Source organism: Dromiciops gliroides, chromosome 4 (assembly GCF_019393635.1).
Source record: "Dromiciops gliroides isolate mDroGli1 chromosome 4, mDroGli1.pri, whole genome shotgun sequence".
In the NCBI taxonomy this organism is placed as follows: Eukaryota; Metazoa; Chordata; class Mammalia; order Microbiotheria; family Microbiotheriidae; genus Dromiciops; species Dromiciops gliroides.
In genome coordinates, this window is record NC_057864.1 from 19,171,336 (window position 1) to 19,194,275 (window position 22,940).

A 22,940-nucleotide genomic window follows, 5' to 3' on the forward strand; every position below is an offset into this window, starting at 1 on the left:
AACGGGGGGGGGGGGGGGGAGGTTACCCTATTAGGTTAAACTGTTTATATCCCTACACGGGAAGATAATACTCATAACTCTTAAGAATCGTAAATGTATTTGGGCAGAGAGAAGGACTTTACACAGAGGGTATAAATATAAATTATCTTTGAGGTGATGATACAAAAAAGAATAAGGGGTTAAAAAGGGAATCTATGGGGAGGAAAGGAAAGGGGAGGTGGAATGGGATGAATTATATCATATGAAGAGGTGAAAAAAACACCTATTACAATAGTGGGAAAGAAAGGAGGGGTGAACATTGTTTCAACCCTATTCTCATTAGATTTGATTCAAAGAGGGAATAACAAATATGTTCATTGGGATAAAGAAACTTAACTCATTCTTTAGAGAAGCAAAAGGGGAAGGGAAAGGGGGGGATTGATAGAAGGGAGGACAAAAGCAAGGGAGAAAAGGGTAAAGAAAAGAGAGGGGGGTGATAAAAAGAGAGGGCAGATCGGGGGAGGCAGGGGTAAAAAGTAAAACGTTGGTGAGGAGGAATAGGGTGAAAGAAGGGGGGAAAAGTACAAATGGGTAAATAGAATTGAGGGGAATAGACAGTCAGTAATAATAACTGTGAATGTGAATGGGATGAACTCCGCTATAAAACGGAAGCAAATTGCAGAGTGGATTAAAAACCAGCATCCTACAATATGGTGTTTACAAGAAACATATTTGAAGCAGAGAGATACACACAGAGTAAAGGTAAAAGGCTGGAGCATAATATATTATGCTTCAGCTAAAGTAAAAAAAGCAGGGGTAGCAATCCTTATCTCAGACAAAGTGCAGGCAAAAATAGATCTCATTAAAAGAGATAAGGAAGGAAATTACATCTTACTTAAAGGTACTATAGATAATGAAGTAATATCAATATTAAATATGTATGCGCCAAGTGGTATAGCATCCAAGTTCTTAGAGGAGAAGTTAAATGAGTTACAAGAGGAATTAGACAGTAATACTATACTAGTGGGGGATCTGAATCTCCCCCTCTCAGAATTAGATAAATCTAGCCAAAAAATAAATAAGAAAGAAGTGAAAGAGGTGAATAGATTACTAGAAAAGTTAGACATGATAGATATCTGGAGAAAATTGAATGGGGATAGAAAGGAATATACCTTCTTCTCAGCAGTACATGGCACATTTTCAAAAATTGACCATGTATTAGGGCACAAAAACATCATAGTCAAATGTAGAAAGGCAGAAATAGTAAATGCATCCTTTTCAGGTCATGATGCAATAAAAATTACATGTAAGAAAGAGCCAGGGAAAAGTAGAATGAAAATCAATTGGAAACTAATTTCATTCTAAAGAATGAATGGGCCAAACAAGAAATCATAGAAACAATCAATAAATATATCTAAGAGAATGACAATAATGAGACAACATACCAAAATCTATGGGATGCAGCCAAAGCAGTGCTTAGGGGAAAATTTATAGCTCTAAATGCTTACATGAATAAAAAAGAAAAAGAGGAGATTAATGAATTGGGCATGCAATTTAAAAATCTAGAAAAAGAACAAATTAGAAATCCCCAATTAGATACTAAATTAGAGATCCTGAAAATCAAAGGAGAAATTAATAAGATTGAAAGCAAAAACACTATAGAATTAATCAATAAAACTAAGAGCTGATTTTATGAAAAAAACAATAAAATAGATAAAATATTGGTTAATTTAATTAAAAAAGAGAAAGAAGAAAACCAAATTACCAGTATCAAAAATGAAAAAGGTGATTTTACCACCAATGAAGTGGAAATTAAATCAATAATTAGGAATTATTTTGCCCAACTGTATGCCAATAAATTTGACAATCTAAATGAAATGGATGAATATTTACAAAAATACAAACTGCCCAGGTTAACTGAAGAGGAAATAAAATCCTTAAATAAACCCATATTAGAAAAAGAAATTGAAGAAGCCATTAATGAACTCCCTAAGAAAAAATCCCCAGGGCCAGATGGGTTTACGGGTGAATTTTACCAAACATTTAAAGAACAATTAATTCCAATATTATACAAATTATTTGGAAAAATAGGTGAAGAAGGAGTTCTACCAAATTCGTTTTATGACACAAATATGGTGGTGATACCAAAACCAGGCAAAGAAAAAACAGAGAAAGAAAATTCTAGACCAATTTCCCTAATGAATATTGATGCTAAAATCTTAAATAAGATATTAGCAAGGAGATTACAGCAAGTGATCACTAGGATAATACACTATGACCAGGTGGGATTTATACCAGGAATGCAGGGCTGGTTCAACATTAGGAAAACTATTAACATAATCAACCACATCAATAAGAAAACCAACCAAAATCATATGATTATCTCAATAGATGCAGAGAAAGCTTTTGACAAAATACAACACCCATTCCTAATAAAAACACTGGAGAGTTTAGGAATAGGGGGAGCTTTCCTTAAAATAATAAACATTATCTACCTAAAGCCATCAACAAGTATTATATGCAATGGAGATAAATTATATGCCTTCCCAATAAGATGAGGGGTGAAACAGGGATGTCCATTATCACCCCTATTATTTAATATTGTCCTAGAAATGTTAGCTTTAGCAATCAGAGAAGAGAAAGGAATTAAAGGAATTAGAATAGGCAAGGAGGAAACAAAACTATCACTCTTTGCAGATGAAATGATGGTATACTTAGAGAATCCTAGAGAATCAACTCAAAAATTACTTGAAACAATTAACAACTTTAGCAAAGTAGCAGTATATAAAATAAATCCACATAAACCATCAGCATTTCTATACATGACCAACAAAGTCCAGCAGCAAGAGATAGAAAGAGAAATTCCATTTAAAGTAACAGTAGATAATATAAAATACTTGGGAGTCTACCTGCAAAGACAAGCCCAGGAACTCTATGTACACAACTACCAAGCACTCTTCACACAAATCAAATCAGATCTAAATAATTGGAAAGATATCAATTGCTCATGGATAGGCAGAGCTAATATAGTAAAAATGACAATACTGCCTAAATTAATTTACTTATTCAATGCCATACCAATCAGACTACCTAAAAATTATTTTATAGAGCTAGAAAAAATAATAACAAAATTCATCTGGAAAAACAAAAAATCAAGAATATCCAGGGAAATAATGAAAAAAAATTCAAAGGAAGGTGGGTTAGCGGTACCAAACCTGGAGCTTTACTATAAAGCAGCAGTCATCAAAACTATCTGGTACTGGCTAAAAAATAGAGTGGTAGATCAATGGAATAGGCTAGGCTCAGGAAATGCAGTAGTAAATGACACTAGTAATGTAGTGTTTGATAAACCCAAAGACTCCAGCTTCTGGGATAGGAACTCAGTATTTGACAAAAACTGCTGGGAAAACTGGAAGATAGTATGGCAGAAATTAGGCATAGACCAACATCTTACACCTTATACTAAAATAAGGTCAAAATGGATACACGATTTAGACATAAGGTGATACCATAGGTAAATTAGAAGAGAAAGGAATAGTGTACCTATCAGATCTTTGGAAAGGAAAACAGTTTTTGACCAAACAAGAGATTGAGTATATTATAAAATGCAAAATGGATGATTTTGATTATATTAAATTAAAAAATTTTTGTACAAACAGAAGCAATGCATCCAAAATTGGAAGGGAGGCAGAAAGCAGGGAAACAATTTTTGTGGCCAGTACTTTTGATAAAGGCCTCATCTCTAAAATATATAGGGAACTAAATCAAATTTATAAGAATCCAAGTCATTCCCCAATTGAGAAATGGTCAAAGGATATGAACAGGCAGTTTTCTGATGAAGAAACCAAAGCTATCTATTCCCATATGAAAAAATGCTCTAAATCTCTAATGATTAGAGAGATGCAAATTAAAACAATTCTGAGGTACCACCTGACACCTATCAGATTGTCTAAAATGACAAAAAAGGAAAATAATAAATGTTGGAGAAGCTGTGGGAAAATTGGAACACTATTTCATTGTTGGTGGAGCTGTGAACTGATCCAACCATTCTGGAGAGCAATTTGGAATTATGCCCAAAGGGCGATAAAGCTGGGCATACCCTTTGACCCAGCAATACCACTTTTGGGTCTTTTTCCCAAAGAAATCATGGAAGGGGGAAAGGAACCCACATGTACAAAAATATTTATAGCTGCTCTTTACGTGGTGGCAAAGAATTGAAAGTTGAGGGGGTGTCCATCAATTGGGGAGTGGCTGGACAAGTTGTGGTATATGAATACAATGGAATACTATTGTGCTGTAAGAAATGATGACTATTTCCCTCCATCCTATTCCCTTCCCATGATATTTACTCTATTTTCTATCTTCTTTTAAATTGTTCCTCCTCAAAAGTATTTTACTTCTGACTGTCCCCTCCCCTACTCTGCACTCCCTTTTTTTTCACCCTTCCTTCCTTATCCTCTTCCCCTCATACTTTCCTATAAGGTTAAATAGATTACTCCTCTTAACTGGGTGTGAATGTTATTCCCTCCATGAGCCAACTCTGATGAGTTTAAGGTCTCTTATTTTGGAAAATAAAATTCTATTCAAAAAAATTAAAAAAAATATATTGTTAGTGGAAAAAAATTTAAAAAAATAAAGTATAAAAAAAATAAAAAAAAATAAAAGAAACAATGAGCAGGAGGAGTTCAGAGAAACCTGGAGGGTCTTGCGTGAGCTGATGGTGAGTGAGATAAGCAGAACCAGAAGAACATTGTACACAGTATCATCAACATTGAGTGTTGATCTACTGTGATGGACTATATTCTTCTCACCAATGCAATGGTACAGAAGAGTTCCAGAGAACTCATGATGGAAGAGGATCTCCAAATCCAGGAGAAAAAAAAAAGAACTGTGGAGTATAGATGCTGAATGAACCATACTATTTCTTTTGTTTTTGGTGCTGTTGTTTTTTTCTATTTTGAGGTTTTTCATCAGTGCTCTGATTTTTTCTCTTATAACATGACTAATGCAGAAATAGGATTAATGTTATTATGTGTATGTATATATATATATATATATATATATATATATATATATATAAAACCTATATCAGATTACCTGCTGTCTAGGGGAGGGGGAAGGGAGGGGAAGGAGGGAGAAAAATCTGAAATTATAAAGCTTGTATAAACAAAAGATGAGAACTATCTTTACATGTAATGGAAAAAAATAAAATACTTTATTAATTTAAAAAAAATAAAGAAAATGAAACAAGCTCTACTCTCGTGGAGTTTACATTCTATCCCCATTCTCCTGCATTCTGGATCTTTTTCCTGGGTCCATAGGGAGGTATTGCCAATAACCAGGGTTGTATTTTGCAGTCTTGTTTTACTTGGGATGCAGAGTCCCAAAGGGCAGGTTCCTGAAAGCTCATGTTTATCTTCCCCAGGATGGCAGCTAAGTCACAGAATTTCATTGTCTTCCTCTGCAAGCATGAGAGTAATTGACACAATTTTCACTTATGACATGCAAACAGATAGGAACGTATTTAGCATTTCCTACACTAAAGTCATTCTCTGATTCCTCATTGGAATGTGGGACTAATTCTAATTTCACTAAGGTTATGTTATCAGAACAGCAACCCTGGTTGCTTCTAACAAAGCTGAAAAGGCTCTAAGGCTAGTGTGGATGCATGCCCAAGGAACAGACTTGCTAACTGCAGAAAGGTTCATAACCAGAATTATGTCTCTTCCAGAACAATATTTCAGGAAAATCCTAACAGCCAAGTTTACTTCATTCACCCCTTTCCAATCTTCTCATCATTCACAGTTTTCTCTCCAACACATATACCCTTTCCTTACCTTTTCTTTCTTCCCCTGCTCTCCCTATTCAAGTTCTAGAACCATGACCATAATCAAACCTACTTTGGCCGTGGGGTGTGTTAATCTACTCCCTCATGGCCCTACTCACCATCACCATAAGGTTTTGGACCAATATAGCTAGCCTTGGTCATTATTGGGTTGTTTTACTCAGATTCCCAAGTTCCAGAGTTTGCACTGTTTTTTATCTTGGAAGCTTTTGTAGGAAGAAGAAAAGGCATAGAAAAGAAGTTGGCATTGAGAAACTATTGTGGAATGACTGGAAGAAGAAGGCCAAGTGACACTTAGCCCCTTTTCAACTCAGTAGAGGTGCTGGGTATTCTCATTGTAGACTGATGGCTCAGAGCTGGAGAAGATGGGAAATCTGAATATAAACCAAAGACTAGGCAAAATTTGCATGGCTAATCAAGTATGAGCCAAGAGGAAAGAAAATGACAACTCCTTCCTCTACTCCTCTCCTCTTTCAAGAGGGGAAATAATTTTCCAAGGCATTATCCACTTACTTTCACTGCCCCCTTCCTCCCACCCGCCATATTTGCTTCTACCTTTCACTGCAAAGATGTGAGAAATCTTTAGAACTCAGGCAGTTTTGTTTTCTCTTAAATGAATACTTCTATATCTAAACTTTAAAAAATGTGATAAACTCATTGGCCAATAAAAATCTAAGATGTTTAATATGTTCTACTCATATTGCAGCTATATGGAGAAGACTGAAGAGAAATTTTCCTTTTAGAGATGGAAGGTATATTATTCAATTGTGATGAATTGAAAGTTAAGTTGAATGAGGGCAAAAGGAGGGAAGAGCAGTATTTGAATTATTATATCATGAAGGGAGGAATAAAAGGAGAGAAGGAAGGAAGGAGGGAAGAAGGAAGGAAGGAGGGAGAGAGGGAGGAAGAAAGGAAGGAATAAAAGGAGGGAAGGAAGCAATAAAAGGAGGGAAAGAAGGGGAGGGAGGAAGAAAAGGAGGAAGAGAAGAAGGAAGGAAGGAATAAAAGGAGGGAAGGAAGGGGAGAGAGGAAGAAAAGGAGGAAGAGAAGAAGGAAGGAAGGAAAGAAGAAAGGAGGAAAAAGAGGGAAGGAAGGAAGGAATAAAAGGAGGGAAGGAAGGAGGAAGGAAGAAAGAAAATAAGGAAGAAAAGGAAGAAGAGAAAAAGGAAGGAAGGAGAAAAAAGGGAAGGAAGGAAGAAAAGGAGAGAAGAAGAAGGGAGGGAGGAAGGGAGGGAGGAAGAAAAGGAAGGAGAGAGGGAGGAAGGAAGGAGAGAGGGAGGAAGGAAGGAAGGAGGCAGAGGAGTAAAGAAAGAAATATTTGGGACTAATAATGAAATATAGGGACACTAAACTCACATTTACTTTTCCTTTCTAAGAGAAAACAAAACAAACAAATATACAACAACAACAACCAGCTCTACAAGAAAAACTACATACTAGAGTACCCTGGCTCTCCTTCTTAATTCTTATAGCAGCTCCAAAGCAAAAAGGCTAATCACTGGAATGGAGGAGCGAGAACTTCCACACAAGAGTCATTAGGCTAGTTGAGAACTTCAATTGCATATGTTGACTCATTTATTCTAACAGAGATCCAGTGATGCTCCCAGTGCCCAAAGTCCCTCATGAGTGCCCCCTCATGGTTAGTTGTAAACATGTCATACCATTGTGAATAACCTAAAAGTGTTTTATAAAGTAATACATAAACATATATCACTAATCTCTTTCTGATGCAAACATGTTGTGATATACACACATATATACAATAATACACATACACATGGGTGCGTGTGTGTATATGTGCATGTATATATGCACGCATGCAAGTGGTACAGTGGGATAGAGTCCCAGCCAAGGAGTCAGGGGGGAGAGCCTGAGTTCAAATCCAGCCACAGACACTTAGAAACTGTGTTACCCTGGACAAGTCACTTAACCCTGTTTGTCTCAGTTCCTCATCTGTAAAATGAGCTGGAGAAGTAAATGGCAGACTACTCTTTGTCAAGAAAACCCCAAATGGAGTCATAGAGAGTCACACATGACTGAAATAACTCAACAACAACATTATCTGTCTGTCTATCTATCTATCTAAACATATCATATAAATGCTGCTTAAAACAGTTTGTGACAGTCTTGCCTCCTTTTGAAAAGACTAGAGCAGAGGAAACTGGTATTCTTGACCATTTACTAGTACACAGTCATCTTTGCCTGGGGGATTCAGGCTACTGGCTTCTTGCCAGGCTGGTTAAGACTATTCTTTCATTATACATAAAAAATTTCTTGTCTAAAATTAATCCTCATCTAAGAGCAGACTGAGCTGCTTCAGCATCATGATTGCAGCCAGTTCCACATTCTGGCAACAAAGGAGAAATCCGGAATCAAATACACGCACATGCTGAACCTCAGTGTGAAGTTAGATCTTGGCTGAAAACTTGTCATGCAGAGGAAGCAGGGAAGATGCAGACCTTGGGTCTTTGTGGTAGCCCCATTTTCAGATCCAGACATGACTCAATGAAAAATACCACTATTTTCCTGTTTCTTCCAGGTTTCTCTGCAGAGGATGGAAAGAATGAAGTGCCAGTCATCCTTTCCTCAGCATTCACTCATTCACTCATTCATTCATTCATTCATTCATTCAATCATTCATTCATTCATTCAATCATTCATTCATTCAATCACTCACTCAGCAAGCATTTACTGAAAATGTCATCAAAGCCTTCACTTCACAGGGGATATATTACCATGGTTCCTTTGGGGAAGGTACAGGATGAGCATAGAAAAGAACTTTGTTATTGTCTTTCTTACTCCCCCCCCCTTTTTTTGTTATTGTCTTTCTAGACATCAGGGTAACAGGAACCAAGAGTAAACCTGGAATAATATTCACGTTAATTTCTTAAGCTCTGGAAATTCACAGCAGCAAGAGACAAGGTCAGAGGTATCCCAAAGTCCCAGAGCCCATAGAAATACTAGAGTAGAAATAGTGTTGGATTTGGGATCAGTCAACCTTAGGGTTAATTCTCTGACCTGCCATTTGCAAACAATATGAACTTGGAAAGTCACTTTATGTCTCTGAGCCTGTTTCCACATCTGTAAAATGAAACTTTGGGGACACTTTGAACTTGGAATAAATGATCCATAGAGACACAGATTAGAAATGTCATGATTATATGACATTATATATTTTTTAAAATTTTTAAAATTTATTTTTATTGTTTTGGGGGGGGGGGCAATGAGGGTTAAGTGACTTGCTCAAGGTCACACAGCTAGTAAGTGTCAAGTATCTGAGGCCAGATTTGAAATCAGGTTCTCCTGAATCCAGGGCTGGTGCTTTATCCACTGTGCCACTTAGCTGCTCCCCATTATATATTATTTTAAGGTATTCTGAGGAATCTGGGAACGAAGGTGGTGGAGGTATGTGTGACACTATAACCTTACAAAGGGCATCTAGCCCTAGAAGACTCTGTTGCCAAAGGTCTGCTTGTGACATGGCTGTCTGCCATGATCTTAACCTCTGAAGGCTGGGCATACCCCCACCCCGCCCCGCCCCTCAACCATGGCCAGCTACCTGTTAGGGAATCTGTTTCATGTCTGATTTTTTGTTTGTTTGTTTGTTGAGAAAAGCCAGCATAAAGCATTTTATTGCAATAATAAAACCTGAAACTCATATGTGGTGGAGGGAGAGAGGGTAGTGTTAGTTTTGTCTTACCAAATCACTACACAGGAAAGCAAAAGGGGAGGGATGGGAGTGGGAGAGAAGGAAGGTGGGGGTATCAGCAGTAGGGGAACTGAGCATCAAAAACAGGAGATGTTGAAGCTATGATGGCCAGCATCAATTTTTTTTTTTTTTTGGTAGAGAACACGCAACAATTTCCTGTGACAATGACTGGGCTTTCATTGTGTTGAAAATTTCTACAAACAGCAGCTTCAATTTAACAATCAATTCAAGTTCTTGGAATTTAGGTAGTTGTGGAGCTTTGATGGCTACTGGAGATTTAAAAAGTCCTCCAAATCCATTAGAAAACCACAGGATGGGGAAAAAAAAAGTCAGGCATCAACAAAGAAGGTTTATATTGACCCAACTTGTCCTGTAGATAAGACACCAAGTGGCGCGTCCAACACTGCATTGAAAATACCTGCTTTCCTAATATGGTAACTTTTTTTTTTTCTATTTTGAGGTTTTCCATCACTGCTCTGATTTTTTCTCTTGTAACAGGATTAATGCAGAAATAGGATTAATGTTATTATGTGTATATATATGTGTGTGTGTATATATCTATATCTATATGTATATGTATAGAGATATATAGATATAACCTGTATCAGATTACCTGCTGTCTAGGGGAGGGGGGAGGGAGGGGAGGGAGGGAGAAAAATCTGAAATTGTAAAGCTTGTATAAACAAAAGTTGAGAACTATCTTTACATGTAACGGAAAAAATAAAATACCTTATACATTAAAAAAAAAAAAAGAAAATACCTGCTTTCAAAAGGCAGAGGTTAAGAGGTAGGAGGGGAAGGAGGGTTGGGTGGTTGAAGCTACTTCTCCTTTCCCACCTTCATTTTGGACAGGGTGACTGATATGTTCCAAGGAAATCATTCGACATGGAGAATATGTCAACCCTCAATAGCTCCTAGATCTGCTATGGCCTTACAGCAACAGCAGCAAACTACATAACAACAATAACAACAACAATACGTAATAGATAAATTTCATCCAAAAAAACCGGGATAAAGATTTTCTCTGTCTAAATAATTCCTATTCTTTTGTTAACCCATCTGTGTGCTATTAATGCTTGATCACCCACTTAATCTTAAATCTATACCCAAAAGATTTCAATTTAAATCTAGACAACAAAAAGATGAATGACCTTAACAAGTTGAAGTTTACGGTGTAGAGTTTAGAGACAACACATGTACAAGGAGGAGGAGTTGGAAGAAAAGCCAAGTGATAACACATTCATTGGGGTATATGTTTATACAATGAATGTAGTGGAATATCAGGGCAAAGCTCCATAGAAATTCATGTGCATTCTCCTTGAAGCTGAGACTCTGGGCTTCTCCATGTGTCAAATTCAAGAAACAGGGAGCTAGGGGAAGGAATCATTCCTGTCATTCCAATTTTCTAAGTTTGACATCAAAGATGAGAGTAGCATTTGGTGGAATGATGCCTGGGTGACCAGTAGTACCATAAGCCTATTCTGGAGAGAAGGTCATTTTTGCTCTCTGCCCCCCACTCATCTGGGCAACTCCTTTTCATCTTCGAATCATTTCCTGTTTGCCCATCACAAACTTGAAGGGCTTATTTCTGTCATGGGAGGAATCAAATTTTTTCCATCTTCAAGCATCCCTGTGTAGTGCATCACATAAATCTGGCAGCTCTTAGGAAAGGTGCGACCATCTCCACTTGTACTCCCATCCCAGCTAGCCTGAAGCAGGGTCAGGGGTCGCTGCTCTGTGGGGCACGGGCAGGAGCCAAATTGAGGAAGAAGCAGGGCAGTTCTAATGCAGATGCGGCCTCATGTTCTGCTCTGGGCGGGCAGAAGGACAGACTTCATGTCTGTTATTTTGTAGTGGGGAAAACACCAGATCATGATTCTAGATTGCAATTCAGCAATTCACAATCAGGCAATTATTCTGATTCCATTCCTATCTCGTTCTATCTCTATGAACTGAAATTAATTCCTCTGAACTTCAGTTTTGTCATCTGTGAGACAAGACGGTTAGAACTAATTATCTTGTAAGGTTTCTTCCAATGATAACATTCAATAATCTAAGGTTCTTTTTAGCTTTCATGTTCTAGGCTTCCTTCCATTCAATGACCCAAGGTTCCTTCCAGCTCTGACATTTTGTGTTCTGAAGTATCTTCTAACTTTGACATTCTATTTTCTAGGAGCACATAATTTATGGTTTAAGGTTTTAAGACTTTAAGTCTATTATTCCTAAGAACTGGTTTATATAATATTTGAATCTCTGTTTTCAAGTCATACAAACTACATCTTGAAAAGGAGAAACCATGTACCAAATCAACTTAAAAAAAGAAAAAAATACAACAATTTGATCATGAAAAACAGAAAATTAACAAAAGTAAAAACCTTATAACTATTTCCTAGATAAACTTATTTGATATAAAAACAATCATTCCAATGAAGAGGTCAAAAGAGCCTAAAAAGTTATTTAATTAGGAAAAATTTAATTTACTCAGCTGAGTAATATGATGGCCAACAGAAACTTTGATTTAGAATGCAGCTTCATTCAGAAAAGATTATTAAATAAAAATACTGAAGGCTATGAACAATATTATCTCACAGAACAGCAAATAGCACTTGAGAAAGTGAACCTATAGAAAGCTTGAGTTCAAATTAAGCTAAAGCTCAGGGGCAGCTAGGTGGCACAGTGGATAAAGGCCCTGGATTCAGGAGTACCTGAGTTCAAATCTGGCGTCAGACTCTTGACACTTACTAGCTGTGTGACCCTGGGCAAGTCACTTAACCCCCATTGCCCCGCAAAAAAAAAAAAAATCAGCTAAAGCTACGCCAATATGATTTATAGACAAATCCCAAAGGATAACAAATAGAAGAAAACTGACACAGATCTGCTTGAATCTTGAGTGTTATAGTCTCACAAAAATGACAGTGAAAGCAACTCAGTTGGGTTACACCAACTCCATATTAAATATACTATATGAAGAAGATAAAACTGGGAACAGTATCTGGGGCCTGACTTTAAGCATACATGCACATGCATACATTCATACATGCATACACATGTGTATAAAACTTTAAGCATATGTAGTAATATATTACTATATATGTAATTATATACACAATGTATTATATGGTAGACTTCAAACATGTGTATATGCATATATGTATACAAAATGTATGTACATGTATATAAAATACCTATATACATGTACTTTATATACATATGATATGTATATATGTAAAGCAACTGGGGGAATCAGGACAGGTCTTCTGCAGGAGGTCACACAAATAGTCATGAAGGAAGCTCAGGATTTCATGAGATTGAGGTGAATAGAAGAATAAGGAAGAAATATATTCTACTTTTGGAAGAGGCTGCTCTCCCCCCACCCCCATTCATTGTGGGGCAGCCTATGCAGAGGGTTGGAAATAGGACATTCGATGTCTTGTATAGAGAAAAGCAAATAGCTGATTTTGGCTGGAACATGGAGTCCATGAAGGGAAGTGATGTATAACAAGTCTAGAAAGGGAGGCTACAGCCAAAACATGAAGGGTCTAAATTGCCCAATAGTGTAATTGTATTTTATCCTAGTGTAATTGTATTTTATCCTAGAAGCTACTCAAGGTGTTTTTTTTTCTTTTTCTTTCTTTCTTTCTTTTTTTTTTTTGAGAAGGGGAGTAACATACATCACGCAAGTAATAAGCATTTAGTAAGCACATACTATATGCTAGACACAGTGCTAGATGCCAAGGATACAAAAACAAATAAAGTTATCTTTGCCCTATAGGAGGTCACATTCTACAGGGAGAGACAGCATGAGCATGAATAAGCACACAGACAATATATTTAAAATAAGTACAATGATAATTTCTGGTGGGGAAACCACTCCCGACATGGGGATTCAGAGACATCATAGAAATAGTTTCATTTGATTAGAATTTGATGGGAAAAAAGGATTTTTAAGAGGTAAAAGTTAGGTGGAAATGAATGCCAGGCATAGGGGACAGATATGGCATAGGCTTGGAGATGGGAGAGATAGCAGTATCAAGTGTTAGGCAGCTACGAAGTTCCATAGTGCACTGAGTTGTGAGACTGCAGCCAGGAAGACCTAAGCTCATATCTGACCTCAGACACTGGGCAAACCACTTAACCATTGTGTAACTCAGTTTCTTCGACTGTAAAATGGGGATAATAATAAAATCTACTTCTCATGGTGGTAGTGAGAATCAAATGAAACATTTGTAAAGTACTTTGCACAGTGCCCATTACATAAAAGGCACTATATAAATGCTGTTATAATTATTTTGAACAGCAAAAATTTGGTTGGACTATAGATTGAGAGAAGGGGAGCAATTGGATAAGAAGTTTTGAAAGGGATCATATTATGAGGAACTTTGAAAGCTAAAGAGGGACTTACATTTGATCTTCATAAAGATTCTCTTTCCCCAACTTTTATTGACCTTCCTCCTAAATAAATCATCAGTATTTCTATATCCTATCAATTAAGTCTAGCAGAAATTATATTTAAAATAACTGTAAATATAAAATGTTTGTTATCCACATGCCAAGAGAAACCCAGGGACTATGTGAAGACAACTACAAAATATTTTTTTACACAAATAAAGTCAGATCTAAACAACTGAGAAAAAAAGTATTAATTGCTAATGGGTAGGCTGAGCTAACATAATAAAAATAACAATTCTACTTAAATTAATCTATTTATTCAGTGCCAAACCAAGCAAATTATCAAACAAAAATTTAACAAAGAGCTAGAAAAATAATAGCACAATTCTTCTGGAAGACCAAGAAGGTCAAGAATATCAAGGGAATCAATGAAAAAAAATGTGAAGAAAGGTGATCTAGCCAGACCAGATCTCAAACTGTATTTTTTTGTGTGGGGCAATGGGGGTTAAGTGACTTGCCCAGGGTCACACAGCTAGTAAGTGTCAAGTATCCAAGCACTATGCTAAGCATAGGAGGTACAAATACAAAAATTCTTGCTTTCAGGGTGCTTACATTCTAATAGAAGGAAACAACACACAAAGGAATATATTGGATTGGTTTGGAACTTTTCAAGGATGAGAAATGGAAACAATGGGTTCCATAGAGAGTTGATTTGAATAAGCCTCCAAAAATGGAAAAGGAGGGGGATGGGAGAGGGTTTGCATATGGAGGCAAGAAGGTTGATGAGAAGATGGTTAGGGTCAGGTAGAGTGAATCAACCAATGACCAGAGCAATAGAGCTCTAGGTTAGGCACAGTGGGGGTGAATGGGTCAAGAGTTCCAGGGCATGGATTCTTGTCTGGACAGTTGATAAGAAGAAGGCCCAGAAGTGAGGGAGGTGGGGCTGACAACCAGCAGGGGCCTTAGGACATGGGAATGCCAGACCTGGATATGATCACCTGTTCTAGCTCCCTCATTTTACACATGAAGAAACCAAGTGTTAAGGCTAAAATTCTAGCTAAACTGTCTAAAATATCTAATGAGTGGTCGCCAATAAATTATAAGCTTTAGCAAGAGTTAGACTTTTAAGCATTTATTAAGGAGAATAAGAATTTGGTAAAGAGAGAGAAAAAGGCCTAGATTCCTATCTATTAAAGGGAGAGCACATTTCTAGCTCCCTTCTCCGCCAGAGTCCAGAGGAAAGAGCCCCGAGACTCCGCGCCAGTCTCTTCCTTCCTCCTCCCACTAGTCCGCGTCACTTCCTGATACCAAAGACAAGACTCCTGGTCTTGCCCTCAAAGACCTTCGCTTCATGGGCAGAACTCTTCTACAGTTAGTATCCAGCAGGTGGCGTTATTCCAATCGTTACACAAGGCTAAAGCTTCTTGACTAACTTATCCTAGGTCAATGATGAAAACACGGAGAGAGCCCACCAGACCTTTTCAGATTTGCTCTGCTGGGCCACATCTTGACAGTCCCACACCTGACTGCATCCTGCTGCTTGGCGGAGGGTTTCACTGACTATACCAAGTCATTTAACTCAGTAAAATAAAACAGAGCTTCAAGTCTTCAGGAAAGTGACCCAGGGGGCCAGGAAACAGGGGGGGCCCAGGTTAGTGTCTGAGCATCCTGAATTCATCTTATTGCCTGAGTTTGACTGAGAAAATTGGATTGGTATTCCTTCTCTGGCCTCACATGCACCATGAGACATCAGCACTGCCAGTACACAGGAACATTCAGTACTTGCTGAGACCACAAGGTATTTGTGAACATCTATTTAAAACCAAAGTTCATGCTGCTGCAACCAGGCTCCCAGGGCATCAAATGCCCCAAGGTTAGTGGGAGGACAGCCTAGTTTGGTCCCACCTCTAAGAAGAGCATCTAAGAAGAGCGTCTAAGAAGAGCTTTTTCCAAACTACTCAACTACTCAAGACAGACATCCAGAGTGCAGACAATCTGGTCTTAGATACACCACCCCATCTCTGATATCTGGGCTTTTGCACAGGTCCTCCTCATTTCCTCCTCAGCCTCTTAAAATTCCTGGCTTTTTTCAGTAGTCAGTTCATTGGCCACCTTCCACAAGCGGCCTTTCTTGATAACCCTGATGGCTTGTTTTCCCCCATTTACCTTGGATTTATACACATTCATATGGATAGTGATAGAGATAGAAAGATAGAGATAGAGATATATGTATGTATGTATACACACACATGGGTACACATATATAAGCATGCCTATTCATGTCCATTCATATACGTGTAAATGTAGGTTCTATGTATTCACTCTCTATAGAGAGATATTCACACATATATACAGAAGCAGCTAAGTGGCACTGGATCTGAAGTCAGGAAGACCTGAAGACCTTGATTGAGGGATGACAGGGTCTTTTTAAATACTTAGCAAGTTAACAAAGCAAAATCTGCAGCAATATATGTGTATCTTCTACCTGTGACATAGTCAGAATGGAGATGACATCCTTTGGACCTCCTCTTCTGAAGCCCCCTCAACCATAGCCAAGACATGATTGCAGTCACAAGGTTCAGATTCTCAGCCTATGGGAATTTCTCCAACAGTTTTAACTGACAAGATTTGGCTTTTTAGATTAAACAAATTTTTCTAGAAAGTGGGTGATGGGTGGGGTTACAATGTTGTTTAGTCAAATTTTCATACTGTCCAATTCTTCCCTAACTCCATTTAGGGTTTTCTTGTCAAAGATACTGTAATGATTTTCCATTTCCTTCTCCAGTGCATTTGATAGATGAAGAAACTGAGGCAAAAGGGTCAAGTGACTTGCCCACATTCACACAGCTAGTATGGCTTGAGGCCATATTTGAACTCAGGAAGATAATCCTTTCTGCTTCCAAGGTGATCTATCCACAACACCACATAGATGCCCCAGGGGTTACAAAAGCTTGGGTGGGGGGTTCAATTTACAAAAGGAAACAACCAGAAAGGGAATGTTAAATCTAGCTTGATTAAGTCTTAGCAAAACAGAATTCAAATCAATTTTCAATTTTACACTGTGAAATAAGCATTTACCCCCCACAAAGCCTGATCAGCAGAAGGCTCTTCATTCCAATGACTGAGTCCTCATGGTTTGCTAAACAAGTATGGAGACCACTCAGTTCAAACACTGTGATTGAATTGATTGCTTGTTCTCAAATCCACACAAAACATGCAAAAAAACCCCATAAAAGAACCCAAAATGAACAAACAAACCCAAATACCTAGTCCTCCAGCGTGAGCGTCAATAAGCGATGCTGCCACAGCAATCCCCGCAGGTAGACCTAGTTCCTTAGCAGCCTCTGGGGTGAGACCCTTGCCAAGAGAATCTCCAGGAGACACTACTTGGGTTCCTGAACAGACACAAGAAAAACCAAATTAAACAAAACAAAAATAGGAATTGTCATAATTTTTTTTTTCTTCAACAGTATTGCCCTCTCCCAAGTTTATGTTAGATACAGAATTCTCCCCAGTCCTGAAAATCACCCATGGGTTGAGGCCAAGAAGAAACCTTAGAAAGAATCTAATCTTGTCCCTTCATTCTTTGAGATGAGAAAAAAGAGGCCCACACATGGGAAATGACTCAACCAAATTTTTACAGATACTAAGTGGCCAAGGCAGAATTAGAACTTCACTTTTTCTATCCTAGCTCTTCCCAGTGCACCATAATGCCTCTCAGTAGATCAATGGAGTCTAGTCGCTTATGCTAAAGACTTAGGTGTGGGTCCTGTCATATTTGAAGATCAAACTTCAGAACATTTTTACAAGCAGGTAGGGCAACACTAACATATGGGAAATTCCATCCATAGGAAACTCATAATATGCTTCATGAAACTCATCCAGTTATAATAAAAATTCTTTCTGAGACTGATGTTAAAATAAATATTCCTTTAAAATGACACGCATACACATTACTTTTCCTGTGGGGTGTATATTTGTAGTGATAGGGAACTCAAGGAAGTTGATCTTCCTGCCAACAGAAAGGGGGGCTAGTTCTATTCCCATAACACAATTAGAAAAAGGGCCTTTCTCAAAATGAAAAGAGGGAATCTCTTAAATACTTCGGCTGAGCAAGGCATCAGAACCCTTGGAATGAGCCAGGAATTTGGTCCAGAATTATTGAATGCTTTCTATGGAGCCTGGACTGTGTTGGGAATTGTTCAAGACAGAGACCCTACCCTTGATCTTGGTTGGTGGTACACCCTTACTGGGGAGGAGGAATTTATACACATGTAATAATATGGCACATTTTAACTCATTATCAACAGATTTCCCCATATGAGAAGGCCTAAGTAAAGACTATTTTGCTTCTCTCTCCCTTGAAATGAGTAGGTATTATAACAATATCTATTAAAGGAATATCAAATAATTAAAAGGTAACATAGAGCTTTGATATCTGTGAATAATGAGATCATATTTTAGGGCTAAAAGGGCTTTCAAAGATTTTCTATTCCAACCCTTTAATTTTACAAATGGGGCAACTCTGTGCAGAGAGGTTGCCCAAAGCAAGCAGCAGAGCAATGGATAGAGTGTGGGGTCTGGAGTCAAGAAAAATTGAGTTCAAATCTGTGTGATCCCAGACACATCCCAAATCACTTAGCTTTTGTCTGCTTCAGTTTCCTTAATTGTAAAATGGGAATTATAGCAGCTACCTCCCAGAGTTGTTGTGAAGACCAAATGAGATGATATTTTTAAAGGCACTTAGCACTGTGTTTGGCACAAAGTAGGCATTTAATAAATGTCTCTTTCCTCCTTGCCCACTGCCCCCCAAGGTCATATAGTCAGTAAGCTTCAAAGCTGAGAATAAAAAGATTACCTCAATTAAGTCTCACCAAAACCTGGTGAGGTAGGGACTACGTACAGGTATTATTATCTCCATTTTTATAAACCAGGAAACTGAGAAGCCAAAAGCTTAAATGCCTTCCTCCAATTATAAGGCTAATACGTATCAGAAATGAGATTTAAATGAAGGAAATTAATGAATGAATGAAAGAATAGTATTTACTAAGCACTTACAATGTGCCAAGCACAAATGCAAATATAAAATACAAAAGTATCAACAGTCCCTGTCCTTGAACAGCTTATTTTCCAGTGGGACAAGAAAATCTCTATGGGCAGTAGTGTCCAGGAAAGGGAGTTATGGACTGGAAAGTTAGAAGATGGTGAGAGAATGAGCGAACATCTCATTCAAACGCTCTTTCTGGAAGCAACAGCTGTGGTCATTTGATTAGAATTCTCAGAAAAAGAGGTGGGGAGATGGAATTGGGGAAGGGTTCACAGCACAGGACATTGCAGGTTCCTAAGGAATAACAGTTTTAGTTGCTGAGATCCTCCCAAAGAGGAATTCTAGAGGTCTGGGGGTTGGGGTGGTTCAGCAGCAGGGTGGAAGGCACTAAGACAGTCAGGGGAGATGATGGCAGCGGGTATAGTTAGAGTAAGAGCACTTGGAGGTCTGTTCTGCATGGTGAATCAATGGAGCATCTTGCCAGCAGTCTCAAGGAAGTACAAAAGGGACCGCTTGTGGGGCATGGTGTAATGGCATTCTTATTTATATTGACTAGATGGGCACTGAAGACCCTTCCAGCACTGAAATTCTATAAAGAGAGGAAGGGAAGGGAAGGGAAGGGAAGGGAAGGGAAGGGAAGGGAAGGGAAGGGAAGGGAAGGGAAGGGAAGGGAAGGGAAGGGAAGGGAAGGGAAGGGAAGGGAAGGGAAGGGAAGGGAAGGGAAGGGAAGGGAAGGGAAGGGAAGGGAAGGGAAGGGAAGGGAAGGGAAGGGAAGGGAAGGGAAGGGAAGGGAAGGGAAGGGAAGGGAAGGGAAGGGAAGGGAAGGGAAGGGAAGGGAAGGGAAGGGAAGGGAAGGGAAGGGAAGGGAAGGGAAGGGAAGGGAAGGGAAGGGAAGGGAAGGGAAGGGAAGGGAAGGGAAGGGAAGGGAAGGGAAGGGAAGGGAAGGGAAGGGAAGGGAAGGGAAGGGAAGGGAAGGGAAGGGAAGGGAAGGGAAGGGAAGGGAAGGGAAGGGAAGGGAAGGGAAGGGAAGGGAAGGGAAGGGAAGGGAAGGGAAGGGAAGGGAAGGGAAGGGAAGGGAAGGGAAGGGAAGGGAAGGGAAGGGAAGGGAAGGGAAGGGAAGGGAAGGGAAGGGAAGGGAAGGGAAGGGAAGGGAAGGGAAGGGAAGGGAAGGGAAGGGAAGGGAAGGGAAGGGAAGGGAAGGGAAGGGAAGGGAAGGGAAGGGAAGGGAAGGGAAGGGAAGGGAAGGGAAGGGAAGGGAAGGGAAGGGAAGGGAAGGGAAGGGAAGGGAAGGGAAGGGAAGGGAAGGGAAGGGAAGGGAAGGGAAGGGAAGGGAAGGGAAGGGAAGGGAAGGGAAGGGAAGGGAAGGGAAGGGAAGGGAAGGGAAGGGAAGGGAAGGGAAGGGAAGGGAAGGGAAGGGAAGGGAAGGGAAGGGAAGGGAAGGGAAGGGAAGGGAAGGAAGGGAAGGGAAGGGAAGGGAAGGGAAGGGAAGGGAAGGGAAGGGAAGGGAAGGGAAGGGAAGGGAAGGGAAGGGAAGGGAAGGGAAGGGAAGGGAAGGGAAGGGAAGGGAAGGGAAGGGAAGGGAAGGGAAGGGAAGGGAAGGGAAGGGAAGGGAAGGGAAGGGAAGGGAAGGGAAGGGAGTGGAGGGAAAGGAGGAAAGAAGGGAGGGAGGGAGGGACGGAGGAAGGAAGGAAGGAAGGAAGGAAGGAAGGAAGGAAGGAAGGAAGGAAGGAAGGAAGGAAGGAAGGGGGAAGGAAGGAAAAGAAAGGAAGGGAGGATGGAAGAGAGGGAGTGAGGAAAGAAGGGAGAGAGGGAGGAACATAAGAAAGAAGGAAGGGGAGGGAGGAAGGAAGGAAGGAAGGAAGGAAGGAAGGAAGGAAGGAAGGAAGGAAGGAAGGAAGGAAGGAAGGAAGGAAGGAAGGAAGGAAGGAAGGAAGGAAGGAAGGGAAGGAGGGAGGAAAGAAGGGAGAGAGGGAGGAACAAAAGAAAGAAGGAAGGAAGGAAGGGAGGGAAGGAGGAAGGGAGGAAGGGAAGGAGGAAAAAGCATTTATTAAGCATTTCCTAAGTGTCAGGCACTATGCTACTCACCAAGGATGCAAAAATAGCAAGCAAGATAGTTCTTGTGGGCATAAACAGCACACAAAAGGGAAGTAGACGGGGCCAAGGGACGTGGAGGATGGTGTGAAGGGAGCACAGTCTGGAAGTGTCTGGGAGAAGGAGGATGGCCTAGGGCCAGCCAAGATAAGGTGAAAGCTCCTGTATTAGAGTCCAGGTATTGGTGGAATGCAGATGAGCAGTATGATCACAGTTTGGAAGGCATGGTTTGCTTCAGTGACCTGAAGTCCTCCATCAGTCAAAGGGAATCTACTGGAACATACTCTGTCCAGTCCAGGCCAAGGCAATGAGATCCTCAGCCAAACCTGGGTGAAGTTGATTGATTGCTCTGTCTGGTATGGTGATGAGGTCACAGCTCCATTGGGCAGTAGGCTGGAGAGAGGTTCCCTTGCCTGGACCTGCCAGGAACTGAGTCGTGGGACCCTGAGGGCTAGGCAGTTCTCTCTGCTTGTATGCCAGGGTCCTGACTCTTGGAACAGAGTTAAGCTGAGATCATCTGTCTGGAAGTTCACTCCAATGATATAGATCCCAATCCATCCATGCCTGTGCATCCTGTGTCTTGTTGGACATGTCTTCCATTAAGCTCACCCCAGGAAAAATACCCAACAGAGTGGAAGCCTTCATCCCATTCACCTGACATTCCAAGAATACAAGTTGGGACTTGGGCTGTTCACTTGTCATCCCTTATCTTTGCAATGTGAATTCAATGCCACTAATTGCCTTATTTGTCTTTCTAAGAAACATCAATGAAGGCACTGGAAATATGCCTCTATCCTTGCCCTCCACCAGCTTATACTCTCTTGGCTTTACTCCATGGGAGCAAATCCCCAAATGAAGTTGACAAACAACATTTCTGTTTTTCTGGCTTCCTTCACATCCTCGTTAAAATCCCTCTTCTACAAAAAGCCTTTTCCAATCCCCCTTCATGTTAGTGTCCTCCCTCTGAGGCTACTTCCAACATGTATAGATCTTGTCTGTACACACTGGTTTGCATGTTCTCTCCCCTATTAGATTTTTTAGCTCCTTGAGAACAAAGACTGTCTTCTTCCTGGAATCCCCAGAACTTAGCACAAAATCTCCCACATAGTCAGCATTTAACAAGTGCTTGTTGGCCTTACTAGAAGACCCTATCCTTTTTTCTTTTTCTTTTTTTTTTTTTGAGTTATAATAGAAACTGGCATTCCTGCATGTCATGAATCATTGTCCAAGCAGAGCCTCGGAAATTGTAGCCCCTCCTATAGCTGAGGAGTGTTGTAATACCCAATCAATCGGTAAGTAAATCTTAAGTACCTTACTATGTGTCAGGCATTGTTCATGCCACTGGGGATAAAAAAGTTTAAAGAATGAAGCAATCTCTACCTGCATTGGGTTTATACTATAAAAGAGGAGTACAAAATAAATACAAATATACACATAATAGTTAAATACACATTAGTTTGGGAGGGCATTAGCAGTTGAGAGGACAAGGAAAGGATTCTTGTAGAAGGCGGTGATTGAAAGAGAGAAGGAATCTGAGGCAAGTCACTTAACTTCTATCTGCCTCAGTTTCCTCACCTGTACAATAGAGTTAATAATACTAACTGCTGCGTAAGGTTGTTGTTTCAATTATGAGAAATTTGTGAAGCTCTTAGCACAATGACTGGCATGCAGTAGGTGCTTAATAAATGTTTTATTTTTCCTTTCCCCAATTATTTAACAAGCATTTATTAAATAAGTTACTGTGTTAGGCACTAGGGATACAAAACTAAAATGTAGCAGTCTCTGCCCACAAGGGGTTAAGCTCTATCAAACAATATTTGCAAGGTAATTTGGGTGAAGGGCTTCAGGAAAGACTTTGAGTTACACTGTAAGCACCATGA

At 39.6% G+C, this 22,940-nt stretch overlaps 1 protein-coding gene and 1 pseudogene across 8 annotated transcripts in view; both read right to left on the bottom strand.

The window, feature by feature from the left end:
* The window catches only part of FGGY (FGGY carbohydrate kinase domain containing), a 559,614-nt gene that overhangs the window by 229,300 nt on the left and 307,374 nt on the right, over positions 1-22,940 (bottom strand). For all 8 annotated transcript variants that reach the window (XM_044002606.1, XM_044002608.1, XM_044002603.1 and 5 more), the window contains one exon: positions 17,189-17,317. In XM_044002606.1, the coding sequence (XP_043858541.1) occupies positions 17,189-17,317 (129 nt within the window). The remainder of the gene's footprint in view (positions 1-17,188; positions 17,318-22,940) is intronic.
* On the bottom strand, positions 10,926-15,428 carry LOC122753346 (annotated as a pseudogene).